This window comes from Drosophila nasuta, chromosome 3 (assembly GCF_023558535.2).
Source record: "Drosophila nasuta strain 15112-1781.00 chromosome 3, ASM2355853v1, whole genome shotgun sequence".
NCBI classification, from domain to species: Eukaryota; Metazoa; Arthropoda; class Insecta; order Diptera; family Drosophilidae; genus Drosophila; species Drosophila nasuta.
Genome location: NC_083457.1, coordinates 17,233,994 through 17,244,360, shown reverse-complemented (window position 1 = coordinate 17,244,360; position 10,367 = coordinate 17,233,994). Strand labels below are relative to the sequence as shown.

Here is a 10,367-nt window from a genome sequence, read left to right as displayed (position 1 = left end):
TCTTTGCCTCTCCCCTACCCCCAATTTCATTCGCTCTTTCTGTAGTTCTTGCGAGCTGCCCCCCAAAAAACGTTTGCGTCTGACATTTTCATAATTAGGTATTCAAAATCTTTAATAACGGTTACTCTTACTGCCGCTGCTGCTGTTGCTGCCATTTGCCATTGCTGCTGTCGCTCTCATTGTTGTTGTTGTTGTTGTTGCTGCTGCTCGAGCTGTTGCTCAGACACAGACACACGCGTCTTTCTTAAACGTTTTTTTGTTGTCCTTGTATTTTAGTTTGCTTTTTTGGTTTTATTTCAGCTGCTGCTGTGGCTGTGGCTGCTGCTGCTGCTTTTGCCGCTGTTGCTGTTGTTGTTGCCAATGTTGCCACAAGTTTTTGTGTCTGTGGGGCATTACTCGCCGTAACACACACTCAGTTGGGTTTCGCCAGTATGCCGCTGTTACTGTCTGTAGGTTAAGCAAACGTCTGTCTATAGCTGCTGGCAGTAGATGTTGCAAGTGGCAGCAACAGCAGCAAGCAAATTGCCGTTTGAGTCCTTTGAGTATTGCAATTATGTTACAGCTGTTTCCCAAATTTCGTCATCCCTATATTCCTAAGCTCAGTTAGCATACGCCATACTTTTAACAATCTAGCGTTAACTTATCTACATATATTCTTTGTTCTGATTATTTACTGACAGACGAATTGACAAACAGTCAAAAAAGTGAATGTTTGAACTCGGAAATTTACACACAATTTAATAAGATAAGATTCTTTACGTTCTCTCTTTCTCTCTCTCTCTCTCTTTCTGCCAACTCTATCGCCTTAAGGTTAATATGAAAGCTATAGATTTGAAAAGGTTACTAATGTAAAATATCTTGGATGCCTGATCAGAAGAAGCCAAATCAATATCAACCGTCTCTTATATACAAAAAAGATCAATTGAAAAAAAATATTGGTTATCTGACAAATTTCTATTTAGGATCTCTTCTGAAAAAAAGTTTCGAGAAATAGTTTAACGTTGTGGGAAAACTAGTTGGCACATTATAAAACAAGTCAGAAAGCTGTATATCAATATATACTAAATTATACTATATTTCTTATTTAGATATACTACTAAATTTAAAATAAACAATGAAATAAAAAATAAACGAGATTGTCGAATTCAATTAAGACCCAACCTTTGGATTTTAATCGGAAGATGCTTGATTTTTATACCCGCTACCCATAGGGTAGAAGGGTATTATAACTTTGTGCCGGCAGAAAATGTATGTAACAGGTAGAAGGAGGCATCTCCGACCCTATAAAGTATATATATTCTTGACCAGCGTCAACAGCCGAGACGATCTAGCCATGTCCGTCTGTCCGTATGAACACCTAGATCTCAGAGACTATAAGAGATGGAGCTATAATTTTTTTTCGACAACATTTGTTATGTTTGCAAGCAGATCAAGTTTGTTTCGAATTTTTGCCACGCCCCCTTTCGCCTCCGTAAATAAAAAATAAAATCGAATAACAAGCGATCAAATAAAAATTGTCGAAGTTATTAAAGAAATACTTTTGCATGGGCAAAAACGCCTACTTACTAGGGGTCTTAGTTGCTTTGGCTGATAATCTGGTATATTGTGCCGTCTATGGTATATTTTAAATGCGGTACAATATCTCTATACCACATATACCTTTTGTTATATTTTTAGTATTTTTGCAGTATATTTGGTATATTTTGAGAATAATACCGCAAAATAAATTGCTTTTATTCAAAATGGGTAGCGGGTATCTCACAGTCGAGTACACTCGACTGTAGTTTTCTTACTTGTTTCAAGTACTTTTTTGCACAGTAGCATTGCCATAATAATTTTAATCAGTAATTAAATATATTGAAAGTAAAAATATAAAAAAATCGAATTTCTATACCCGCTACCCTTTGGGAAGAAGAGTATTATAACTTTGTGACTGCAGAAGAAGTATGTGACAAGCAGAATGAGGCATCTCCCACGCTATGTTCAGCGTCAACGACATGATCTCAGAGGCTATAAGAGATATAGATCTTTTCAGCCCCCGAAAATAGTAAAAATACCAAACAGCATGTGCAATTTTAAAGATAGATTTTTGGTACATACAATATTAACAACAGTATTTATGATTCCTGAAAATTTGTTCGCGATCGAATAAAAATTTTGGATGTACATATGGAAAAAAATACCTACAGCGGGTCTTAGTTGCATTTATTAATAATCTAGTGTAACTTATACTCGATGGTATTTTGTAATTGTGGTACTATATTGATATACCAAATACAATCTTCGGTATATTTAAGCATTTTTTTGTTTATTAATTTGGTAAATTAATTTGGTATCTCACAGTCAAGTCCACTCGACTGTAGCTTTCTTATAACGTTCGAACTACAGGTTCATAGTATTAACTTGGCCATTGATGTTTAATTAGTAAATGATTGAGGACAAAGAAGTTTATACATACATATATATATGTACATAAATTTAATCTAATTCATCGTCATTTCTTTGAAACCCATCAACGACAGTCAAATAGATGTCGAAATAAGTTTTACTTCAGTAATTTCTGAATGTATTCGACAGCTTTGCTCATTAAGAAAATAAATATGTAGTCTCGTGGACTTTTTTTTTAATTTCAATAAGTTCTTAGAACAACTGTCTTCCTCGTCTTGCCTTGTCAAATCCCTTTACATTGTTCACACTCAAGTTGCCGTCAGTGGCAGAAGCACTGTTATGCCTTCATCCTTCACTTCAGCTCGCCGGGAGGCAATGTATTAAAACCCCGAGGAAGAGATGGCATCAGTTTAAGTCTCAGCCACTGCCACAGCTTCAGTCTCGGCTCGGCAGCCTCAGGTCAGTTGTCACTGCCGGTGACAATTTTTACGCGTCTTGTTGGACAAGGCAACCGCTGAGCAGGACAACCAGCAGGATGCAATCGTAGCTTGCAGCATCATGTCATAAAAAAGAGTTCATTTAATGGAATTTAAAAATATTAAATTAATTAATTGAATACGAAACTAACATCGATACTTTAAGCTAAAATATTTGGCAAACATTTCAGAATAAGAATGAATCAGTTCAAAATTTTCCGCTTGATAGCGAAAGTGAATTGTATCTTTCGGCAGACTACTTTAATAATATATAATAGTAATGAGTAATATAAGTTTTATTTTTATGTACTTCCCTCTTCGCCAATCGACAATATTCAATCAAATATTTCCCCTTATCGAATTTCATACGAATAAGTACTTACATTTACTATCAGATTAATACTTATTGCTCACTGCTCAACAATAAATTCGCTTATCGCTTTTCATTTAACATGATTAATGACGCTTATTTTACGACCCATTGTACACTTAAAAATTTAGGTAGTAACAAATCAGGAGTCAAAAGGGAGACTATCTTTTCTATCTATTGAATAACAATATGTAGAAATAATAATTATAATTATTATTATTTTTATATATAAAGACTTTCTGTACATATATTAATAAATACAGTCTTTTTAACTGAATATTCGGTTTGGACCAGATAAAAATTATTATATTATAAAATTATTATAATAATATATGTCAGAAAAATGCTGCTGCAGTCGGATTTGGTTGAGAATATTTAACACTATGGTATATTTTGAATATATTAGTATATCATTACACTAAGTAGATATTTTTAATATAATTTAGTATTTTTTGGAATGCTGATTTTGTATAATTAAATGTGATACCGCACACTTTTGTTTTTATTACAAAAACGGGTATCTTGCAGTCGAGTAAACTCGAGAGTTTGTGACTTTGTAGCATTCTTTGCTTCACTCTACTGATTCGCCGAGTGTAGCTTTACGATACGAAAAAGTAATGAATGAAAGTAATATCGATAAGCGCTGTTATCATCAGTACTTAAACTGCTTTATTTTCTGTTTTATATCAGTTCTTAGACGGATCTCAAACAGAATAGTTGTCAAAAATCGCAATGCATAGTAATATTTCGATTGTGTTAGTGTTGCTTCTCGGCTGCTTTATGCAGACAACTTACTCAGAGGATCCTACAACTAATGAACCCACAACAATTGCGCCGGAGTTTTCCTGCACTACGCACAATGGATTAGCAACCGATTTGGAAGCTGTATGTGTGCAGACATTTTCTTCCCGTCATCGAAATTAGTTTCACTTATGAATTTTATTGTTTAGATCGCTGGCTCTTGGTATGAGGCTGCGCGTGCATCCGATGAGGATGATGCCCAGTGTCTGAAGTACTCCATTGAAGCTACTCCTGATGGTGATAATAGGATTAACATCAAGTTGGAGTATGTGAGCACCGTCGATGGGAAGTGGGAACCTGAAATAGATTCAGCTCTCCTTCCCTGGGACGATAACGCCAAGAATGGAATTTTTAGCTGGACCAATGACGAGACATCTGAGACGTCTGTCACCTTCAAAATGGTTTCCATGGATAACTCCTCTTATGCATTTCTCTGCGGCTACAAGGGAATCGCTTCTGTACCGCTTTTTAAGGTGCTAACACGTGAGCGAGCGCTAAGTAGTGACCAAAAGACTCTCATTGAAGAAAAATTTAATGATCTTAGTCAAAATGAGGCATTGGTCTGGGTGGAACAGTCAGAGCAAAAATGCAACTCGGCAATGCGCTCTATAGGTCAAACACTTTTAGTTTTGCTTTCAGCTCTACTTATTTTTCAATAGTTCAACTTGACTAAATCCATAAAATATCAGATTAATTCCATAATGTTTTTTTTTAACAATTGCACAAATATTTGAAGCTCTACATTTAAAAAAATCGTATGACACATGCAATAACATATCTTCTTCTTAAAAAAGGTGCCTCAAAAGTAAAGTTTTAATTCCGTCAACTGCAATTTAAATTCAATGAAAACACATTTTTTAAATACTGTTTTATTCAATTTTATTAAGAAATAATTTTAGTACATTTAAATAAGAATATAAATTACAAAGGGAGTTTTTATTTTGGAGTAGCGTTATGATCGTGTAATAAAATATACTGAATATTATTATACGATATTATAACGATGTTCAGTTAGAATGTAATAATAACACTCAAAATATTGCAGAACTTAAACTCAATTGAAGCTGATAAGCAGTATATTACTATACAAAAGTATAACTCCAATTAAATTTATTTAGTTTCGTTATTACTTTTCTCAAAATGTGTTAAGATCCGGCTCAAGAACATGTATTCTCTATGGGGTTGGAAATGTCTACTCTTATACATATGTTGGTACAAATATATTAAAAATTAGTGTGAAAATATGCTGTTATTCTCAGCCAGCGGCATTATTCTTGACATATGCTTTGTGTATAATGGAAAAATTTTTATTTAGAATTTACCCATATCCTGGCTGTAAATTCCAATCGAAATAAACTCACGGTTAAGTCATAAGATTATATTTTGAGATGCATTTAATTCATTAAATGAAACAATATAGGAAAGCAACTTAAACGTTGAAAAATATGATAAGGTGAACAAAAGGGAAAAGATCATGACTTGTGTACTTTGGGCCGCTCTGTCCGCTGTCTGTCTGTCTGTCTATGAACAGCTGTGAGCATTGTCCTGTCCTGTCTGTCCTGTCCAGGCTATATGGGCAAATCCCAGAAACAGTCCACCAGCGACCAATTTTTAAATTTCACAATTTGTAATTTTCCTTTAAAATACCGAAAATATACCTCAAAAATACCGAATATACTGCAAAAAATACTAAACATATACCAAATGGTATATTTGGTATATCGATATAGTACCGCATTCAAAATATACCATAGACGGTACAATATACTAGATTGTCAGCCAAAGCAACTAAGACCCCTTGTACTTGTAAGTAGGCGATTTTGTCCATACAAAAGTATTTCTTTAATAACTTCGACAATTTCTATCTGATCGCAACCAAATTTTCGGGAATCATAATTATTATAGTATTTATAGTATATACCAAAATTCGTAACTCTAGCTTTAAAAACGCTTGTTATTCGATTTTTTTGATTTGCGGGGGCGGAAGTGGGCATACATAACAAATGATGTCGAAAATTTAAATTATAGCTCTATCTCTTATAGTCTCTGAGATCCAGTGTTTCATACGGACGGACGGACATGGACGGACATGGCTAGATCGTATAGATCAAGAATATATATACTTTATAGGGTCGGAGATGCCTCCTTCTACCTGTTACATACATTTCCTGCCGGCACAAAGTTATAATACCCTTCTACCTTATGGGTAGCGTGTATAAAAAGAAATTTCGATCATTATAAATGCACAAATTTTTATCAAACCCAACCCAACCTCTTTGTGTGGACAGAGCGGACACAGCGGACATAGCGGACATAGCGGACACAGCGGACACAGCGGACACAGCGGATATAGTGGACAGAGCGGACAGAGCGGACATAGCGGATATAGTGGACAGAGCGGACAGAGCGGACATTTACATTTACATTTACATTTTACATTTTTTACGCTCTGTCCTCTCAGTCCGCTCTGTCCGCTCTGTCCGCTATGCCCGCTCTAACATTACATTTTACATTTAACATTACATTTTACATTTTACATTATTCATTTTACATTTTACATATTAAATTTTACATTTTATATGGGCAAATCCCTGAAACAGTCCACCAGCGACCAATTTTTAAATTTCACATTTTGTAATTTTCCTTTACATGGAACATTAAAGTAGATATCGAATTTTAAGAATTTAAAGTAAAAAAGAAATTTCGATCATTATAAATGCACAAATTTTTATCGAACGCAACCCTTTTTGTGTGCACTTTTATGCCAAAAGTTAACATTTTTCAAAATTCCAAATTTTACATTAATGTTAACACAGTGAATTGGAGCAATAGTAGTCTTAACTTATGTTTCTTTTTAGTGAAAAAAATTATTTTTCCGCTCTGTTCGCTCTTACATTACATTTTACATTTTACATTTTACATTTTACATTTTACATTTTACATTTTACATTTTACATTTTACATTTTACATTTTACATTTTACATTTTATATTTTACATTTTACATTTTACATTTTAAATTTTACATTTTACATTTTACATTTTACATTTTACATTTTACATTTTACATTTTACATTTTACATTTTACATTACATGTCCGTTCTGCCCCAGAAATTTCGATCATTATAAATGCACAAATTTTTATCAAACGCAACCCAACCTCTTTGTGTGCACTTTTATGGGAAAAGTTAACATTTTTAAATTTTAAATTTTAATTTGAAAGTAGTGCCTCAGTCCGCTCTGTCCCAGCCCAAAGTAAATTAGTCATGATCTTTTTCCTTTTTTCACCATATCATTTTTTTCAACGTTTAAGTTTAATCCCAAAAATTTGATCCATAATACGCATCTACATTTTTAGAATAATTGTTAACAATTTCTTTTTAACACTTATTCTTTTTGCAAAACTGTGAAAATTGTATAAGTATGTTATGTAGAAAGCAAGGGTTACTCGCAACTGAAAATTTCCTGAAACTATTTTCAATACCAAAATACCAAAATGTTCGTCTTTTAGCATTTCCGGAAATTAATATCTCTTGGAAGTTGGATGACCAACTAATTTTAGTATGCCACAGGTGGAAGCCATCAAAATATGACTCCACACATTTCTACAAAGCAAGTGTTTGCAGGAAGAGCTCGACTGAGTTTTTCAGATACATAAACAATTTTACACCAATGCCGAGCATGCTCCGAGGAGCAAAGTAAGGCATGTGAGGAAGATGGGATATCGGTTATCTGCTCGCACTCGTCTGCCAGTTATCTATTGTGCAGCACCCTCTGCGGCAGCTTATTATCAAAAGTCAGTCAATGTCGCGTCGCACACACTCACTCACTATACAAACAGCTTCATTCTGACCTGCTGCCCTAAAAGGAAGCTCACTCGAGAGGGAGGAAGGTCTTGGCGTTGGTGTTGAGGGTGGACTCGGTGTGTTTTTGCTGCTGAATTGGAGCTGAGTAAACAACTTCTTTATCAGCACAGTACACGCCACAGTCAGATAAATACGCGCCGCAATTTTTGGGGCTGTTGCTGCCCGATGAAAGAGACTTTGCATCGTGCAGCAGCAGCAGCAGCAACAACTACAACTGTCATATATAAATTCGTATTTAAAATAAAAATTAATAATTCAATTATGCGTCAAGAGTAAGGCAAACATTTGCAATTGGCCATTTGGTAACGTTCTCACTCTGCTCTCGTTTCGTTCTTGGTTCTCAGTTGCCGATTGTCGACTCTCGGCCTGGTCACAGCTGTGTGTATGTTGCTATGGCAGCCAAATTGCCGTGATTTCATTCAATTTGTCGCAGAGGCAACACCAACACCAACAGCAACAGCAACAGCAGCGGCTGCAATAGCAGCGGCAACAGCAACGGCAAAGGCAGCAACAAATGTTGCCACTTGCTGCCCAAATTGTTTTCGTTTGGGAGATTGAAACCTCCCCGCAGCTTGTGCAAAATGCGCATAAAAAATGCTGCTGTGTCCAATGCTCACAGCTCACAGCGGCTGCTCTGTCAATACGAAGTGGCACACACCTCGTGCCCCCTCCTCCATCGTTTTATTCCCATCTCCATCCACCAGTCATCGAGCCAGCCAGCCACCAATACGCCCCAGACGCCCATCGACTACGTCAGCTGCCTTCTGTGTGCCAATGCACAATTGTTGTTTGTATGAGAAAATCTCGCCTAATGGCGTTTTACATTATTTGCCGCCTGATGCCATAGCCAACTGTTACCAAGTGGCAATGCCACAGAGCGAGAGAGAGAAGGGGAGATGGAGCAAGACGCTGCAAAGGAGAACAGGACAAAAACCATAGCCAGTTGTAACAGCAGTTGCTGGCTACGTAGATTTTGCTTCGTCGCCCCCTTTTGCCACCTTCGACGAGTACTCTTACCCCTTACCCCTTACCCCTTACCCCATAACGAGTGCCAAATGGGCTACGCTAAAGTTTGTGGTTAGGGTGCTTCGGTTTTTGCTTGTGGCAAGCAATGTTAGAACTGTGGATTGTGGCACAACTGTCAGGGTTGGGGATGCTCTGAGTAGCGACCAAGCAGCTGCAAGATGATTGGCCTTTTATTGCCAAAATTGGCTGATTGACTCAATTTCCAATGGTCAACTCTAATAGCCGTAGTTAGAATATTCAAATATTTCAGCGCCATTATCAAATATTGATTGATCTGCAGCGCATCGACTCCGTAATTATCTACTTAATTTAAATGACACTTAAGATATTGCTAAGTACCAAAATATAATGCAATTCAGTAATATTTTGTATTCCCTAATTCAAATGAATTGTGGAAGAAGAGGAAGGATTACTTGGAGAATTTATATTTATAAAGTGGATGAAATATAAATAATCTAAAATAATCACCACAGCTAAAGTGATCTCTTAGAGTAGTTTTTCTAGTTCAGACCAACATACGGATATATCCATTAGAAGACAATTCGCTGTACAAATAACCAGTAATCAATTAATCGATTTAACCAATAGCCAAGACCAAATTGCCGCAATTCAATTCTAGAAATACATTAAATATTTCATAGATTCGGCAGCCAATGCTCTAAAGTAATCCGTTTCATTTGTTCTACTGTTCTCAGGGGTATCAAGAAGCACTCCATCATAGCACAGCACAGCACAGAGCTCTCCTCCTTAGCAGTCTTCGAAATTTCCTTCTGCGCTTGGTCCATTCCATGTTGTGAACGCATTCCCCTGTCGCACATAATCCAACACAGCTGTAGAAGAACCCAAATCCCCAATCCCAGAAACGAAATCGCCTTTAATTTGCTCGCTCATTTCGACGTTGAACTTCTACTCTGCGCTGCGGCTGCGATTGGAGTTGGGGTGGGGGTATGGTTTATATGTATTATGTGTGGGTCTAAGCATTTGACATGGTGTGAACACGCGCATAAGGCCATTTCAATGGTTTTCAAATGTACAACAACTGGCTGGGGGCGGAGGGTTGCTGGGCTACTCTGCCCCAAGGCGTGTGACAGAGTTCGAGAGAGTGAGAGCGTGAGTACTCCATCTGTCTCACACGTGTGCGAGTGTGTATGTGTGTGCACAATTGGTTGGCAATTTATTTAAATATCGGCACGCAGTTGGAAACGCAATGCCAACTGGAATTTCATGCCAAGTGAAACACATTTCAGCGAAAATAAAACGAAATAGCAGCAGCAGCAGCAACAGCAACAATAACAAGAACAGCAACAACTGAGAAATTTCGGCTGCCAAAAAGGAATTTTTTCAGCTGCCGCCGGCAGCAGCCGAGACGAACCGATGGTTGGAGGGAGAGGAGGCTGCGATTGCGACAGCAACAGCAACAGCAGCAGCAACAGCGACAGC

At 36.8% G+C, this 10,367-nt stretch overlaps 1 protein-coding gene across 1 annotated transcript; it reads left to right on the top strand.

Annotated features, from left to right (window-relative positions):
* The first annotated feature begins 3,921 nt into the window (after window positions 1-3,921).
* Window positions 3,922-5,293, top strand: LOC132790611 (uncharacterized). Its single transcript, XM_060799192.1, has 2 exons — window positions 3,922-4,119; window positions 4,185-5,293. The coding sequence occupies exons 1-2, from the start codon at window positions 3,967-3,969 to the stop codon at window positions 4,692-4,694; spliced, it is 663 nt and encodes a 220-aa protein (XP_060655175.1). The 5' UTR covers window positions 3,922-3,966; the 3' UTR covers window positions 4,695-5,293.
* The last annotated feature ends 5,074 nt before the right edge of the window (window positions 5,294-10,367 follow it).